This window comes from Callorhinus ursinus, unplaced genomic scaffold (assembly GCF_003265705.2).
Source record: "Callorhinus ursinus isolate GAN/ISIS: 27379988/994484 unplaced genomic scaffold, GSC_fseal_2.0 scaffold25, whole genome shotgun sequence".
NCBI lineage: Eukaryota > Metazoa > Chordata > Mammalia > Carnivora > Otariidae > Callorhinus > Callorhinus ursinus.
This window is the reverse complement of record NW_027397087.1, coordinates 35359065-35378221: the sequence shown is the minus strand read 5'-3', so window position 1 is coordinate 35378221 and position 19157 is coordinate 35359065. Positions and strand designations below refer to the sequence as shown.

Sequence of the window (19157 nt, the reverse complement as noted above, 5' to 3'; positions counted from 1 at the left end):
CAGGCTAGATCAGCAGAGCTGCCTACCCAACCCATAGGTGACTGCAGATGCATGAGGACCCCAGCGGAAGGCACAGCCATCCAGCTGACTTGCAGACTCAGGGGAGAAAATGACTCTTGTTCTAAGCCACCGACTTTTGGTACAAATGGAATTGCTGATACAATCGTATTTAGGTTAAATCTGACATTTTCTTTTCTTTCAGTTTGACCCACATGTTCTATGTTTCTTTTCTCTTTCTCCTCATTTCCATTTCTCCCCCCTCCTCCTCATTAGTTTAGAAGCTGTACACTCTTTATTCTTTGGTTACCATAGAAATTAGAACATGCACTCTTAACTTACTAACATCTAATCTTAATTACTATAGCTCCTTCCTAGATAATACAATGATCTAAAACACCGTATCTTTATCTACTTCCTCCTACACTACACTATTGTAGCGTAAGTTAATTCTATGTATTTTAAAACCCACAACACATAATTATTGTTACTTTATACAGTCAATGTTCATTTGGCTTTATCCCACAAATTTGGTATTTTCCTTGCTCTTTATTTAGCTCTTCTTGCACCTCAGACCCTCTATCTGGGATCATTTTCCTTCTGCTTAATTACAGGCTTTATAATTTCTTTTAGTGCAGGAATACCGGTGGGAAATACCTTAGCTTTTGTTTTTTATTACTTTGCTTTAAAGTGTCTTTATTTTATCTTCATTCTTAAAAGACATTTTTACAGTGTATAGAAATCTAGGTTTTTGGCAATTAATTTCCTTCAGTACACTGAACATATGTATTATCCTGTCTTCTAACTTCCACTGCTGCTGTTGTGAAGTCAGTTGCTGATGTGCACTCCTTTAAGATAATCTCTTTTTTCCTGGTTGTTTTAGAATTTTTTACCTTTATAGTTGGTGCTCTGTCATTTCACTGTGAGGTGAGTTGGGTAGATTTCTTTTAGTTGAATATATTTGGAATTGATTGAGCTTGTCTAATGTGTAGATTAGTGTATTTCATCAGTTCTAAAAAATTCTTTGCCATTATCTTTATTATGTTTTTTAAGATTTTATTTTATTTGTTTGACAGAGAGAGAGAGCACAAGCAGGGGGAGCAGCAGGCAGAGGGAGAAGCAGACTCCCTGCTCAGCAAGGAGCCCAATGTGGGGCTCGATCCCAGGACCCTAGGATCATGACCTGAGCCGAAGGCAGACGTATAACTAACTGAGCCACCCAGGCGTCCCTGCCATTATTTTTAAATATTACCTCTACTGCACCTTCTTTCTTTATCTTTTTGAAATTCCAATCAAACATATTTTAAGCCTTTTTACTCATTCTATCTCCAAATTTCTTAACTGCTTTTCCATATGTTCCTTTCTCTTTGTGCTTCATTTGACAAAATTCCCTCTAGCTATTTCCCAAATTACTGATTCTCTTTTCAATTAGGTCTAATTGGCTGTTAAACCTCTTAAGTTTTAATTGTGGTTTTTTTTTTTTTAAGATTTTTTATTTATTCATTTGTCAGAGAGAGAGAGAGCACAAGGAGGGGCAGTGGCAGGCAGAGGGAGAAGCAGGTTCCCCACTGAGCAGGGAGCCCGATGCGGGACTCGATCCCAGGACCCTGGGATCATGACCTGAGCTAAAGGCAGATGCTTAACCGACTGAGCCACCTGGGCGTCCCAAGTTTTAATTGTGTTTGTTGTATTTTTCATTTATAGAACTTCCTTTGGTTTCCTTCCAGATCTGATGGATCACTTTTTAAATTTTCTTGTTGTTTCCAGGTATTTTCAAACTTGACTAATTATACCATGAAATACACTATGCACAGTCGTTTTATAATCCTTAAGAAATAATGCCAAAATCCAAAGTATTTGTGTTGTCACCTCTTCAGTACTTTTATGGAGTTTTCATTTTTTATTTTATCCAAATTTTTGGTTGTTTGTAGTGCAAGGAATTGTCAAAACAACCTAACTTACCATTATTGGAGAAGTCTAGTGTGTTCTCAATGAGAACTTTCAACCTGCACAAACATACACAGAGTAACACTTGAAAACCACCCTTTACTATGCAGGCCCCACCCCTGACGTCCACATCCTATCAGTGTTATCTTCTGAGGTCCCCTTCTATGCCTTGGTATTTATACATATACATTTATTTTGTTGCTTTTAAAAATAACATCAGGTCATAATATAAATGCTCTTTTATGCTTTATTTTATTTAATGAACTACCTGTCTCTGGATATTTTCACATCAGAACAGAAAAACCACTTTAATCTTTTTCTTTCCTTTTTCTTCTTGTCTTACAATGATTGTAATGTACATAGTATCATATAGCTACTACATTCATAGTTTAGAAGTATCACGATTTATTTGGCTTTCCCTATTGTTAGGCATTTAATTACTTTCTAAAGTTGGGTTACTACAAACAATAAAGCAATAACAGCCTGTACATAAGTTTTTTGTGCCCAGGTATGTGCATTTCAATAGGCTATATTCCTTGTACTAGAACTTCTGGGTTGAAAAATATGATAGATATTGCTAAACTACTTCCTTCACAAGCCTGCATCAAGTTACACTTCACCAATAATGTAGAGTGTATATTTCTCTGATTACTAATAAACCCCCAATATTATTAGTTCTTAAATTTTTTAATCAATCTCATTGGCAAAAATGAAATCTCATTGTTTTAATTTTTACTTCTCTGATTACAAGTGAGTTGGATCTTTTCTTACAATAATTGGTCTTTTGTTGTTGTTGTAAAGTTTTTATATCCTTTTCTTTTACTTTCATGTTGATTGTCTTTTTCTAACTAAATTTGTAGGATGTCTTAAATCTGTTAAATGTGTTGCAAATACATTCTCCCTGTCTGCTCATGTCTTTTGACTTTATGATGTCTTTTATCATATAAAAGTTCTAAATTTTTGTGAGCTAAATGTGTCAAAACTTTAAAAAGTATTAGAAAGTATAGTAGAATGTTTTGATAAACTTGAGGTGATGAATGCCTTCCTAAGATACAAAATTCATCTTGTTTAGTTTACTGAGAAATCAACGGGGGTGGGGAAAGGGGTTAGCCTGGTTATGGGTATTAAGGAGGGCATGTATTGAATGGAGCACTGGGTGTTATATGCAAACAATGAATCATGGAACACTACAACAAAAACTAATGATGTTAATGTATGGTGATTAACATAACATAATAAAATAAAATTTAGAAAAATACTAAAAAAAACTAAAAAACTAAAAACCAAAAATAAAAATAAAGTTTACTGAGAAATCACACTGGGATTGTTGATTGGAAATTTAATAACTACATGATTTAATTAAAATAGACATTTTTATTAAGCCTCAAAATTCATTAACAATGTACATCTCTCCATTTTTTAGACTTTTTTTTAATTCCTAATTTCACTGTTTACTTCTTAGTTACTTTCTGTCAGGTGGATTTCCTGATATTTTATCATTTTTATTGCCCCTATCAATAGGATACTTTCCTAATGCTATTTTCAAGAATTTATTATTTTAATGAAGAAATGCCAATTATTTTTGTATGCTGATGTAGTGTCTGGTTTCCTTGTTATATATTCTAATTAGTTCTAAAGATGTTTAATAGTTGAGTTCTTGGATTTTCCTTAGAAAATGGTCTTTATAAAGAGTCAATTTTTGCTTTTACTAGTCAACTATTGTTCTTTCTAATTTCTTTAAAAGTTGCTTTATCTTTATGAATTTCTTGCCTCCATTTTCTTTTACTTTACTTTGGTATCTTTCTAGCTTCTTAAGTTGAAAGCCTCATTCATTAATTTCTAATCTTTCCTGTTTCCTAACAAGTATATTAGAGATATATCACTTCCTCTCAGTACAGTTTTAGCAACATTCAACAGGCTGTGACACAGTGTGTCCTTATTATCAAATTCATTTATATGTGATTTATAACTTTGGTTTTAATTTATTCTTCAACCCAAAAGAGTTAAAGTACTTTTTTAAATTCCTTTTTAAAAAAGGAATATAATAATAATAATAATAATAATAATAATAAAAAGAACAAAAACCAAAACAGAAATAAAACCCAAAAAGGTAATTTGAGCAGTCATCTATAAGCATACAGTAAAAAGTAAGCTTTTACACACTTTTGGAACCCTAGTGTCCTCAGTTCAACTTCTAGAGACAGTCATTTTTTTTAAAATCAAATATTTTAAAATTACACAAGGACATCTTTGAATTCTATATCTCATAAATTGCAGTACACTATACAACCGTCCTATAACTTCCACTTTTATTTTCTAAGACATCTTACAGACTGTTTCATATCAGAACCTCTAATTATTTTTTGAGTTGCCTCTCATTGGTCTTTTATTAGTTATTTTATTAGAAATTTAGTGGCTTTTATATTTTTGCTATTATAAACACTGGCTGCATTGAAAATCCTTGAACATATACATATATTTGTGCTCATGTAAAAAACTGCTATCTGAAAAAGATTCCTTTAAGCAAAATTACTAAGTCAAAGGGGATATAAAATTACTAAGTCAAAGGGGATATAAATTTAAAATTTGTTAGGTATTGCTAAGAATTGCCTCAACTTACACCACCAACAGTGTATAAAAATTCTGTTTCAACATGCTGTATCCCACCAAACTTTTAGTCTTTCCCCACAAAGTTGTCTCATTGTTTTAAAATTTTCATGTCTATGACTTCGATTGATGCTAAACATCTTTTTTAAGTTTAAAGGCGCTTGTTTTTTATTTTCTGGGAAACTGCTTCTCCTGTTTGTGTTTCCATTTTCAACTGGGTAAAATTTCGGCTCATTATTTTTCTAATTTTATGATATGATTAGAGAAAGTGATCTGTTTGAGTATGTTTTTTTGGGAAACATGGGAGATTTCCTTTGAGCTTAATATATGTCCAATTTTTGCAAACATTTCATAGATATTTGAATAGAATTTGTTTTTGAATTGGGAATAAGAGTCTGGGAATAAAATTATAAATCCATTTATTTGATAAAGTACATTAACTGTGTTATTCAAATCCTCCATTTTTTTTTTTTTTGGTTTATGTGATCTACTGATTAGATTAATATCTATCACAATAACTGTGAATTTGTCAATGTATACTTGTACTTGATGTATTTAGGAGCTTAGTTACATTAAGTTTCATAATTATATTTTTTGGTAGATTGTAGCTTTTGGTCATCAATTCTATTATCACTAATATTAATATTCCCAGATTTGTTTGTTGCTATTGTTGGCGTTTCCCTGTTATATATTTTCATCCCTTTATTTTCAAACTTTATATATTGCTTTCTTCAGGGGTATTTCTCCAAAGACAACATGTAACTCAATTTTAATCCTGATAGCCATTATCTATTAATAGGAGAATTCCATTCATTAATATTTATAACTAACATATTTATTTTTCTTTTTTCTTCCCTTCCAGGCTTTTGTTGATCTTTTGTCTTTTCAGTGGTTTAGAGTCTGTACCATCTAGCCTTTCTTCCTAGTATAGCCCTTAAACTTTTAATACACACAGTGAAACATGTATTTTTCCACCAACTTTTGGTGCTAAGTAGTAGTCCCAAGGGGGGGAAAAAAAAACTTAGGAAAGTTTAACTTCCTTTCCCTGAGGAATTTCTGGGATTTTTATTTTCAGGTTACTAAATTTTTCCTTATGCATTAATATTTTTGATAACTATATTTTTTAGACTTATATTTTATTTTTATTATTATTTTAATTTTTAATTCCTTAATTATGAGCATATTTTTTAAACTCACATATTAGGGTTAGAGGTCTGTGATCCATCAGTCTTACATAACCCAGCGCTCACCACAATACATACCCTCCCCAATGTCCATTACCCAGCCACCCCATTCCCTGACCCCCTTCCCCTCCAGCAACCCTCAGTTTGTTTCCTAAGATCAAGAGTCTCTTATGGTTTGTCTCCCTCTCTGGTTTCATCTTGTTTCGTTTTTTCCTCTAATTTTTAGTTATTTCCACACCATCAGTTTTTGAATTCAATGCTTCCTATTTCTTGTGTTCACTCTTCATTTTGTAGCAGTCCCTCCTTCAATACTTTTTTTCTCGAGTGATTTTATAGGTTTTTTATGGGATTTAGATTCTACCAATCAGATATACTTGGGTAAGATCTGAAATCAGAACTGAGCTACGTGGGGAAGTAGAGATAGCACACACATACCCGGTTTTTTTTTTTTTTCAGTACAAATTACAAATTTGTAATTGTAAATTCTGCAACCAAGTTCTGGGGAGAGGAGTGAGGAATTCCTGATCCCCCATGTAGTGAAAGTGGTGTGATCCTGGAGGCTGCAACTGGGATGAGTCTCCTGTGGGCTGGGTCTGTGGTATCATTCTGGGACTCATTAGGCTGCTTCCCCACCCCTTCTGATGATTTTATAGACAACTAATTCCTTGTGTATCAGTCGTTTTCTGCCTATTCTAGCCAGAGTGAATTCTCTTATCTATAACTGAATCACGACTGACATAGCATCCTCGACTTCTCTCCTTCCATCCACATACATTTTCTCAGTGTGTTCTATCAGGTTCGTTCTCTTCTAAGTATTTTTCAAATTATCCTCTTCTCCACTCTCACTGTCTTAGTTCATGCCTTCAAAATCTCCCTCCTGGACTATAGTGAGCCTCTTGATTGGTCTCCAGTCCATCCATCTCTGTCTGTTCAAATAGCAGTCTTTCTAGAATATACATCTAACCACATGATTGTTGTGCTTAATTACAAAGCACAAGTATTCATTTTTGTTTGGAAAGGACTGCAAAGCTCTTGAAAACCAAACCACTATCTTTCTCGCTTCATTTACTGTCACTATTCACCATTATGTCATGCTCCAATTATACTAAACTTGTTACAATTCCTTGCACCTTTGCAGATGTCTTTCCCCTATATCCTCTACCTGAAAAACTCCTCCTCATTCCTGAAGAGCTAGATAAAAGGTTACCTCCTCTGTGAAGCTTTCCCTTATGTTCTTCCAAAGTGCAGTTGGTCTCTCCTATACTCCTACAGCCCTCTCTGAAATCTGAGACATTCACATTATAACTATTTACATATATCTTTAGATTATTAGCCTATAAGCCACATAAGAGCAAGAATTTTGTCTTATTCATCTTTATACCCCAACCCTTTGAAGAGGGCCAGCCACAAGACAAATTTAGGATCAATGTTTGTGGGATGCACAAGTGGCAGTTAAGAGGTGTGTGGAATGTATTCTATAAAAATGATAGAAATTAAAGATTACCTGGCATCACCCAGAATTGAAATCATACGGTACTGGGGTAACTCGGAAGATGCGACATGTGCTAAGATTCCAAAGAGCCTTTCAGCCATTATCATATCATTCTGTGTCACCTGAAGAGATACAATGGAGAGGTGTCAAAATGACACTGGCTCTAGCTTGATACAATTAACACAATTTCAAAGAAATTTCTAACATATTTTCTTTTAGTCCAGGGAAGTGCCTTCTCTGGGCTGTAAAAGGAGAGTTCTCATTGACATCTCTTTCTTACCTAACTTAACTGAAGTGAAGATGTACAGATGTTGGCTCATGGTGATGGAGGATGACCGAGGTGATGAGTTAGCTCTGACTCAAAGCAATGTTCCCTGAGAATTAGACTTGAGGCAACTTAAATTCTTAATGACTTTTTTTTTTTCAGAAATCCTATAGTTTCCTGGAGTAGAATGATTTAGGGGGAAAATTCTCAAGTGTCAATGGAATAGATTCACTTTAATAATGTGTCAAAGGTAAGCCAAGGTGTTGTTCGTATCTTGCTTCTATAAGAATAACATTGTCCCTTTCTGAGAGACGGAACATTAGATAGGCAAGGATACTCCTGTTCATTCTAAAACTATGTCTACCTTTCTCTCCACAAGGAACTGTCACAGGTATTCTCTGTGAGGGCTTATTCCTATCTTAACCAAGAAGGTACTAAAAGCTGAAAGTGGGACTTGGATTAATACCTGGGCATATTTTCTTTAATATAAGATATGGTTGCTTGCATTTTAAATACTATTAGTTTGCCTATATAACCAGTGGTTCCCAACCAGGGGCCATTTTGGCCCCTAGGGAAACATTTGACAATGTCTGGAGACATTTTTGGTTATCACAACTGGCAGAGGTGAGCTACTAGAATCTAGTGGGTTGAAGCCAGGGATGCCGCTAAACATCCTACATTGCACAGGGCAGCCCCCACAACAAAGCATTACCTGGCCCAGAATGTCAACAGAACTGAGGTTGAGAAACCCTGGTATAGTTAAATTTTGGAACTTAAAAAAATTCATTAATACTAGCTGTAATACACTTCACAGGCATTTTCCAAAAAATAAACCCATAATTCACAAGCATCTTATACACATGACTCAGTGCAATCTCACATTTTCCCTAAGACCTTCAGAGTTAACAAGGCTGCTGTTCCCTCAAATCTTTCCTTTAGCTGATAACTAAGTTGTTTGGTCTAACACAGTCACCTAGTGGCCAGTGCAGGCCACTACTCCATCTTTTCTTCTTGATGCTCACAATTCAAATTTAATTCTACCTCAAGCAATATTATTCTCTCTCATATACAAAGAAAAGTAGGTATATTGTATAATATTACTACATATTGTCAAGGTTGAGATAAGCAGCTTTATTTTAGACTATTTAAATAAAGGGTCAAATATCCCAGGCATTGACATTTTAGGAACTTTAAATCAGAATAAGTTATATTGGTTCTTTCGAATTCTTCTCTATTTTATGTAATTATACTGTACCATTCCTTCCTATTTCAAGGTTCAATCATAATTAATACATCTCTAGTAGTGATCCATGTCTGGGTAAATATACTACTTAGGTTAATGGGGTCAACAGTTTGGCCCTTAATGAAGGAGAATACTCACCCATAGACAAAATAATTATTCTACTTCCAGTCCAGGGGACTAAATACTAGTTCTGACCAATGACTCACAACCTCTCTGGGAAGTGCCAAGAGAATACACAAGAGTACACAAGACTGAACCAAATCTCTTGGGAACTAGCTGGAGAGATTAGTTGTCTGAAGGTTCCAGATTTGTCTTAACATCTTCGACAGATAGCTGATACTGTGGTCCTGAGCCTACCATGGCTGATGCAAATTTCACTTGGCTGCTGTACACTGACCCAGAGATCTCCAGTCTTTTAACACTCTACTAGATTTTTAGAGTGCTAGGCCAGAGGTACTTGTAGGGCATCAGCTGCAGGGAAATACAGTTGCTATTACCACCATGCTGGCAAACTTGGTTACAGCTCATTTTACAATAAGGAGGTCTTCTGAATGTTAAGAGATAATCGTAACAATACTAACAGCATATTAGAGATCTTCTTTCTTTGGAGGATTAATTTAAATTCAGTGCAGGAATTCCACAGGAGAGGAAGAAGCATAGTTTCTCTTTTCTTCCAAAATAGTATTTAGAGAACATGGTCTTTGGATAGCAGGGTGATTACCCTTGTGACAAGCTTAGCGAAATCAATCTGAAAAATATCCTTTCACTAATAATATTCCAGGCCCAAGTTATACAGTGCAGGTAATCCACAGGCAGCTGTTACAAACTGTTAACAAAGCAGTCCAACCATTTACATATGCTTGTTTTATTTCCTTTTTTTCTCATTTTTACTTTCTTTTTTACCTTTCTTATTTCTCCTTCTCATCTTTTTAAAATTATTTTTCTTTCCCTGCATACATTCTCTTTTTTTCTCACTTTATTCCTCCCTTCCTCTACCATGACCCTTATCAGCTGATCTTTGGGTATTACTTCCCCATCCTTCTTATGCGTCCGGCAATCTGCAAAACACTTTGAAGAATACAAAGATCACAGTACCTACATAAGTGTTCTTTTTTTTCTTAACTGTCATCCTACCAACATTTTACTTCTCTGAATGTTTACAAACAACAGTAAAAGTATTTGCTCTTCACCATGATTTGGTTACTATTTTTAAAGTCTGTCTAGTGCTTTAGAAGTTTTTTGATGGATGTTTAGGTTTTCAACACTGTAAATGTCAAGATTTGGGAAAAATCCACAATATTTCTCAAAAGTTCTATCATGGTGGGGCGCCTGGGTGGCTCAGTCATTAGGCATCTGCCTTCGGCTCAGGTCATGGTCCCAGGGTCCTGGGATCGAGCCCCGCATCGGGCTCCCTGCTCAGCAGGAAGCCTGCTTCTCCCTCTCCCACTCCCCTGCTTGTGTTCCCTCTCTCACTGTCTCTCTCTGTCAAATAAATAAATGAAATCTTTAAAAAAAAAAAAAGTTCTATCATGGTGACCAAATTTCCCGACCATTATTATGACTATTTCCCCTAAAAAGGAATATTTTAATTCTACAGTTGACTTATGTTTATCTTACCTCTGTCCCATTTATTTTCTGCATACTAAAATGGCTCAGCCTAAACAGTACATAGTATTTCCAGAGTGTAAAATTGACAACTGGATTTCCTTGAGGATCAATTGTCAACTGGTCGACACGGCGGAGTTGAGCTAGTGCATTAAACTGCTGCAGCATTACAAGATTTGTTTCCTTGAATTTAAGGTGCTGCAATAATAAAACACAAAAAAGAGCTGAACATTGAATTTAACCATCTTAAAAAATTAACATTAAAGCTTCGCTGATCATTCCCCAAGAAATCTGTAAGCTTTAGGCTTAACTAATATGTTTTCAATTACATTAAATCAACTGAATCTACTAAATTTACATAATTTTAGTCCATCTGATACATCATTGATGGAATCCATTAATCCACCCAGTATTGAATTCAAAGTGATTTCCCATCTGCAAAGGATGTCCCCCATTTACTAGCAAACTAGGATCCTTAAAATTAAATAAATATACAATAATTCAGACTTTTAGGCATTACAATGATTTTTATATGCTTTACACTGAAATTAAATCTACAAAGGAAAGACTAGAAATAAAACTTCCAGAACTTTATAAATACAGGGCTCACAATGCTTCTGAGAAGAATTAGTCATTACTACCTGTATCTTGCCAGTTACTATTCAGGCTAGTTAAACTGGCCATGGGAAAGAAAATCACTGAAACTGAAATGCCTATGTAAGTGTTCTTTCTGTGAAATTGGATGCTCTTTTCTGAACATATTGTCTCCACTTCTATCTATCTTCTTTAGGGAGGATGATGTGGCAAAAGAAAAAGAACTATAAGAGGGCAGGTGAAGGAAATCACTTGGCTAACACAGAAAAACACAACAATAATAAAAACTCAAGGGAGAACTCAGTTTCTGCAAATACATACTAATAAGTAACATAATAGTACCACAAACAGCTAATTGGAAAAAGCTAATTTCTCAACCTTATTTTTTTTAAATTTTAGGGGTGCCTGGGTGGCTCAGTCCGTTAAGCGTCTGCCTTCGGCTCAGGTCATGATCCCAGGGTCCTGGGATCAAGCCCCACATCAGGCTCCCTGCTCCTCGGGAAGCCTGCTTCTCCTTCTCCCACTCCCCCTGCTTGTGTTCCCTCTCTCACTGTCTCTCTCTCTCTCTAATACATAAATAAAATCTTTAAAAAAATTTTAATTCCAGTATAGTTAACAGTGTTATATTAGTTTCGGATGTACAATACAGTGATTCAATAATTCTACACATTACTCAGTACTCATCGCGGTAAGGGTACTCTTAATTCCCTTCACCTATTTCACCCACTCCGCCACCCGCCCCCCTCTGGTAACCATCAGTTTGTTCTCTATAGTTAAGAGTCTGTTTTTTGATTTGTCTATTTTTTCCTTTATATATATCACATATATCCTTATATATATCACATATACATACATCCATACATTGGAATATTCAGCCATAAAAAGAAGGAAATCTTGCCATCTCTCTCTCTCTCTCTCTCACACACACACACACACACACACATATCTGTTCATCTATGGACTGACATATTCTTTATCCATTCATTTGTGGATGGACACTTGGGCTGCTTCCATTGTTTGGCTATTATAAAAAATCCTGCAATAAATATAAGAGTCCATATATTTTTTCAAATTAGTCTTTTCATATTCTTTGAATAAATACCTAGTAGTGAAATTACTAGATAGTAGAGTGGTTCTATTTTTAATTTTTGGAGAATCTCCATACTTCCTTCCACAGTGGCTGCAACAATTTGCATTCCCACCAACAGTGCGCAAGGGTTCATTCCTTTCTCTCCACATCCTAGCCAACACCTGTGTTTCTTGTCTTTTTTTTTAATAATTTTTTATTGTTATGTTAATCACCATACATTACATCATTAGTTTTTGATGTACTGTTCCATGATTCATTGTTTGTGCATAACACCCAGTGCTCCACGCAGAATGTGCCCTCTTTAATACCCATCACCAGGCTAACCCATCCCTTCACCCCTTCCCCTCTAGAACCCTCAGTTTGTTTTTCAGAGTCCATCGTCTCTCATGGTTCGTCTCCCCCTCCGACTTACTCCCCTTCATTCTTCCCCTCCTGCTATCTTCTTTTTTTTTTTTTAACATATATTGCAGTATTTGTTTCAGAAGTACAGATCTGTGATTCATCAGTCTTGTACAATTCACAGTGCTCACCAAGGCACATACCCTACCCAATTTCTATCACCCAGCCACCCCATCCCTCCCACCCCCTACCACTCCAGCAACCCTCAGTTTGTTTCCTGATATTAGGAATTCCTCATATCAGTGAGGTCATATGATACATGTCTTTCTCTGATTGACTTATTTCACTCAGCATAACACCCTCCAGTTCCATCCACGTCGTTGCAAATGGCAAGATCTCATTCCTTTTGATGGCTGCATAATATTCCATTGTGAATATAGACATCTTCTTTATCCATTCATCTGTCGATGGACATCTTGGCTCTTTCCACAGTTTGGCTATTGTGGACATTGCTGCTATAAACATTGGGGTGCACGTACCCCTTCGGATCCCTACATTTGTATCTTTGCGGTAAATACCCAGTAGTGCAATTGCTGGACCATATGGTAGCTCTATTTTCAACTGTTTGAGGAACCTCCATACTGTTTTCCAGAGTGGTTGCACCCGCTTGCATTCCCACCAGAAGTGTAGGAGGGGTCCCCTCTCTCCACATCCCCGCCAATATCTGTTGTTTCCTGACTTGTTCATTTTAGCCATTCTGACGGGTGTGAGGTGGTATCTCATTGAGGTTTTGATTTGGATTTCCCTGATGCCGAGCGATGATGAGCACTTTTTCATGTGCCTGTTGGCCACTTGGATGTCTTCTTTGGAGAAATGTCTGTTCATGTCTTCTGCCCATTTCTTGATTGGATTATTTGTTCTTTGGGTGTTGAGTTTGATAAGTTCTTTATAGATTTTGAATACTAGCCCTTTAGCTGATACGTCATTTGCAAATATTTTCTCCCATTCTGTCGGTTGTCTTTTGGTTTTGTGGACTGTTTCTTTTGCTGTGCAAAAGCTTTTTATCTTGATGAAATCCCAATAGTTCATTTTTGCCCTGGCTTCCCTTGCCTTTGGCGATGTTTCTAGGAAGAAGTTGCTGTGGCTGAGGTCAAAGAGGTTGCTGCCTGTCTTCTCCTTTAGGATTGTGATGGAATCCTGTCTCACGTTTAGGTCTTTCAACCATTTGGAGTCTATATTTGTGTGTGGTGTAAGGAAATGGTCCAGTTTCATTCTTCTGCATGTGGCTGTCCAATTTTCCCAACACCATTTGTTGAAGAGACTGTCTTTTTTCCATTGGTCATTCTTTCCTGCTTTGTCAAATATTAGTTGACCATAGAGTGGAGGGTCCATTTCTGGGCTCTCTATTCTGTTCCATTGATCTATGTGTCTGTTTTTGTGCCAATACCATACTGTCTTTTTTTTTTTAAATTTTTTTATTGTTATGTTAATCACCATATATTACATCATTAGTTTTTGGTGCAGTGTTCCATGATTCATTGTTTGTTCATAACACCCAGTGCTCCATGCAGAACGTGCCCTCCTCAATACCCATCACCAGGATAACCCATCCCCCTCCCCCCTCCCCTCTAGAACCCTCAGTTTGTTTTTCAGAGTCCATCATCTCTCATGGTTCGACTCCCCTCTGACATACTCCCCTTTTCTTCCTCTCCTGTTATCTTCTTTTTCTTTTTTCTTAAAATATGTTGCGTTATTTGTTTCAGAAGTACAGATCTGTGATTCAACAGTCTTGCACAATTCACAGCGCTCACCGTAGCACATACCCTCCCCAATGTCTATCACCCAGCCATCCCATCCCTCCCACCCCCAACCACTCCAGTAACACTCAGTTTGTTTCCTGAGATTAAGAATTCCTCATATCAGTGAGGTCATGTGATACATGTCTTTCTCTGATTGACTTATTTCACTCAGCATAACACCCTCCAGTTCCATCCATGTCGTTGCAAATGGCAAGATCTCATTCCTTTTGATGGCTGCATAATATTCCATTGTGTATATAGACCACATCTTCTTTATCCATTCATCTGTCGATGGGCATCTTGGCTCTTTCCACAGTTTGGCTATTGTGGACATTGCTGCTATAAATATTGGGGTACACATACCCCTTCGGGTCCCTACATTTGTATCTTTGGGGTAAATACCCAGTAGTGCAATTGCTGGATCGTATGGTAGCTCTAATTTCAACTGTTTGAGGAACCTCCATACTGTTTTCCAGAGTGGTTGCACCAGCTTGCATTCCCACCAACAGTGTAGAAGGGTTCCCCTTTCTCCACATCCCCGCCAACATCTGTTGTTCCCTGACTTGTTAATTTTAGCCATTCTGACGGGTGTGAGGTGGTATCTCATTGAGGTTTTGATTTGGATTTCCCTGATGCCGAGCGATGATGAGCACTTTTTCATGTGCCTGTTGGCCACTTGGATGTCTTCTTTGGAGAAATGTCTGTTCATGTCTTCTGCCCATTTCTTGATTGGATTATTTGTTCTTTGGGTGTTGAGTTTGATAAGTTCTTTATAGATTTTGGATACTAGCCCTTTATCTGATATGTCATTTGCAAATATTTTCTCCCATTCTGTCGGTTGTCTTTTGGTTTTGTGGACTGTTTCTTTTGCTGTGCAAAAGCTTTTTATCTTGATGAAATCCCAATAGTTCATTTTTGCCCGGGCTTCCCGTGCCTTTGGCGATGTTTCTAGGAAGAAGTTGCTGCGGCTGAGGTCGAAAAGGTTGCTACCTGTGTTCTCCTTTAGGATTTTGATGGACTCCTGTCTCACGTTTAGGTCTTTCAAGCATTTGGAGTCTATTTTTGTGTGTGGTGTAAGGAAATGGTCCAGTTTCATTCTTCTGCATGTGGCTGTCCAATTTTCCCAACACCATTTGTTGAAGAGACTGTCTTTTTGCCATTGGACATTCTTTCCTGCTTTGTCAAAAATAAGTTGACCATAGAGTTGAGGGTCCAATTCTGGGCTCTCGATTCTGTTCCATTGATCTATATGTCCGTTTTTGTGCCAGTACCATACTGTCTTGATGATGACAGATTTGTACTAGAGCTGGAAGTCTGGAATTGTGATGCCGCCAGCTTTGCTTTTCTTTTTCAATATTCCTCTGGCTACTCGGGGTCTCTTCTGGTACCAGACAAATTTTAGGATGATTTGTTCCATTTCTTTGAAAAAGGTGGATGGTATTTTGATGGGGATTGCATTGAATGTGTAGATTGCTCTAGGTAGCACTGACATCTTCACAATGTTTGTTCTTCCAATCCATGAGCATGGGACGTTTTTCCATTTCTTTGTGTATTCTTCAATTTCTTTCATGAGTATTTTATCGTTTTCTGAGTACAGATCCTTTGCCTCTTTGGTTACATTTCTTCCTAGGTATCTTATGGTTTTGGGTGCAATTGTAAATGGGATCGACTCCTTGATTTGTCTCTCTTCTGTCTTGTGGTTGGTGTATAGGAATGCCACTGATTTCTGTGCATTGATTTTATAGCCTGCTACTTGACTGAATTCCTGTATGAGTTCTAGCAGTTTTGGGGTGGAGTCTTTTGGGTTTTCCACATACAGTATCATATCATCTGCAAAGAGAGAGAGTTTGACTTCCTCTTTGCCGATTTGGATGCCTTTGATTTCTTTTTGGTGTCTGATTGCTGTGGCTAGGACTTCTAATACAAAGTTGAATAGCAGTGGTGAGAGTGGACATCCCTGCCGCATTCCTGACCTCAGGGGAAAAGCTCTCAGCTTTTCCCCATTGAGAATGATGTTCGCTGTAGGTTTTTCATAGATGGCTTTTATGATCTTGAGGTATGTACCCTATATCCCTATACTCTGAAGAATTTTGATCAAGAAAGGATGCTGTACTTTGTCAAATGCTTTTTCTGCATCTATTGAGAGGATCATATGATCCTTGTTCTTTTTTTTTGTTAATATATTGTATCACATTGATTGATTTGCGGATGTTGAATCAACCTTGCAGCCCAGGGATAAATCCCACTTGGTCATGGTGAATAATCCTTTTAATGTACTGTTGGATTGTATTGGCTAGTATTTTGGTGAGAATTTTGGCATCCATGTTCATCGAGGATATTAGTCTGTAATTCTCCTTTTGGATGGGGTCTTTGTCTGGTTTTGGGATCAAGGTAATGCTGGCCTCATAAAACGAGTTTGGAATTTTCCTTCCATTTCTATTTTTTGGAACAGTTTCGGGAGAATAGGTATTAATTCTTCTTGAAATGTCTGAAAGAATTCCCCTGGGAAGCCAGCTGGCCCTGGGCTTTTGTTTGTTAGATTTTTGATGACTGCTTCATTTTCCTTAGTGCTTATAGGTCTGTTCAGGTTTTCTATTTCTTCCTGGTTCAATTTGGGTAGTTGATACATCTCTAGGAATGCACCCATTTCTTCCAGGTTATCTAATTTGCTGGCATAGAGTTGCTCATAATATGTTCTTATAATTGTTTGTATGTCTTTGGTGTTGGTTGTGATCTCTCCTCTTTCATTCATGATTTTGTTGATTTGGGTCCTTTCTCTTTTCTTTTTGAGAAGTCTGGCCAGGGGTTTATCACTCTTGTTAATTCTTTCAAAGAACCAGCTCCTAGTTTCGTGGATCTGTTCTACTGTTCTTTTGGTTGCTATTTCATTGATTTCTGCTCTGATCTTTATGATTTCTCTTCTCCTGCTGGGTTTAGGCTTTATTTGCTCTTCTTTCTCCAGCTCCTTTAGGTGTAGGGTTCGGTTGTGTATTTGAGACCTTTCTTGTTTCTTCAGAAAGGCTTGTATTGCTATATATTTTCCTCTCAGGACTGCCTTTGCTGTATCCCAAAGATTTTGAACAGTTGTGTTTTCATTTTCATTGGTTTCCATGAATTTTTTTTACTTCTTCTTTAATTTCCTGGTTGACCCATTCATTCTTTAGTAGGATGCTCTTTAGCCTCCATGTATTTGAATTCTTTCTGACTTTCCTCTTGTGATTGAGTTCTAGTTTCAAAGCATTGTGGTCTGAAAATATGCAGGGAATAATCCCAATCTTTTGGTACCGGTTGAGACCTGATTTGTGACCTAGGATGTGATCAATTCTGGAGAATGTTCCATGGGCACTAAAGAAGAATGTGTGTTCCGTTGCTTTGGGATGGAATGTTCTGAATATGTCTGTAAAGTCCATTTGGTCCAGTGTTTCATTTAAAGTCTTTATTTCCTTGTTGATCTTTTGCTTAGATGATCTGTCCATTTCAGTCAGGGGGGTGTTAAAGTCCCCCACTATTATTGTATTGTTGTCAGTGTGTTTCTTTGCTTTGTTATTAATTGCCTTACATAATTGGCTGCTCCCATGTTAGGGGCATAGATATTTACAATTGTTAGATCTTCTTGTTGGATAGACCCTTTAAGTAGGATATAGTGTTCTTCTTCATCTCTTATTACAGTCCTTGGATTAAAATCTAATTTGTCTGATATAAGGATTGCCACCCCAGCTTTCTTTTGTCCATTAGCATGCTAAATGGTTTTCCACCCCCTCACTTTCAATGTGGGGGTGTCTTTGGGTCTAAAATGAGTCTCTTGCAGACAGCATATTGATGGGTCTTGTTTTTCAATCCAATCTGATAGCCTGTGTCTTTTGATTGGGGCATTTAGCCCATTTACATTCAGGGTAACTATTGAAAGATATGAATTTAGTGCCATTGTATTGCCTGTAAGGTGACTGTGACTGTATATTGTCTGTGTTTCTTTCTGATCTATGCTGCTTTTAGGCTCTCTCTTTGCTTAGAGGACCCCTTTCAATATTTCATGTAGGGCTGGTTTTGTGTTTGCAAATTCCTTTAGTTTTTGTTTGTCCTGGAAGCTTTTTACCTCTCCTTCCATTTTCAATGACAGCCTAGCTGGATATAGTATTCTTGGCTGTATATTTTTCTCGTTTAGTGCTCTGAGGATATCATGCCAGTCCTTTCTGGCCTGCCAGGTCTCTGTGGATAGGTCTGTTGCCAATCTAATATTTCTACCATTGTAGTTTACGCATCTCTTCTCCTGAGCTGCTTTCAGGATTTTCTCTTTGTCTCTGAGACTCGTAAGTTTTACTATTAGATGTCGGGGTGTTGACCTATTTTTATTGATTTTGAGAGGGGTTCTCTGTGCCTCCTGGATTTTGATGCCTGTTTCCTTCCCCACATTAGGGAAGTTCTCTGCTATAATTTGCTCCAATATACCTTCTGCCCCTCTCTCTCTTTCTTCTTCTTCTGGGATCCCAATTATTCTAATGTTTCATCTTATCGTATCGATTATCTCTCGAATTCTGCCCTCGTGATCCTGTAGTTGTTTATCTCTCTTTTTCTCAGCCTCTTTATTTTCCATCATTTGGTCTTCTGTATTGCTGATCCTCTCTTCTGCCTCATTTATCCTAGCAGTTAGTGCCCCCATTTTTGATTGCACCTCATTAATAGCCTTTTAGATTTCAACTTGGTTAGATTTTAGTTCTTTTATTTCTCCAGAAAGGGTTTCTCTAATAACTTCCACACTTTTTTTAGACCCAGCTAGTATCTTTAAAGTCATGATTCTGAACTCTAGGTCCTACATCGTACTAATGTCCGATTGAGTAGGTCCCTGGCAGATGGTACTACCTCTTGTTCTTTTTGCTGAGGTGATTTTTTTCGTCTTGTCATTTTGTCCAGAGGAGAACAGATGAATGAGAGAACAGAATGCTAACAGGTTAACAACGTCTCCAGCAAATATACTCTATACAAATCAGAAAAGACCTG

At 37.0% G+C, this 19157-nt stretch overlaps 1 protein-coding gene across 5 annotated transcripts in view; it reads right to left on the bottom strand.

Moving 5' to 3' along the window:
• LRRC49 (leucine rich repeat containing 49) overlaps positions 1 to 19157 on the bottom strand; it is a 168602-nt gene that overhangs the window by 12823 nt on the left and 136622 nt on the right. For 4 of the 5 annotated variants that reach the window (XM_025884467.2, XM_073877296.1, XM_025884471.2 and 1 more), the window contains 2 exons: positions 10353 to 10538; positions 7240 to 7349 (listed from right to left, as the gene is read on the bottom strand). In XM_025884467.2, the coding sequence (XP_025740252.1) occupies positions 7240 to 7349; positions 10353 to 10538 (296 nt within the window). The remainder of the gene's footprint in view (positions 1 to 7239; positions 7350 to 10352; positions 10539 to 19157) is intronic. The other variant, XM_073877295.1, reaches the window with a different exon arrangement.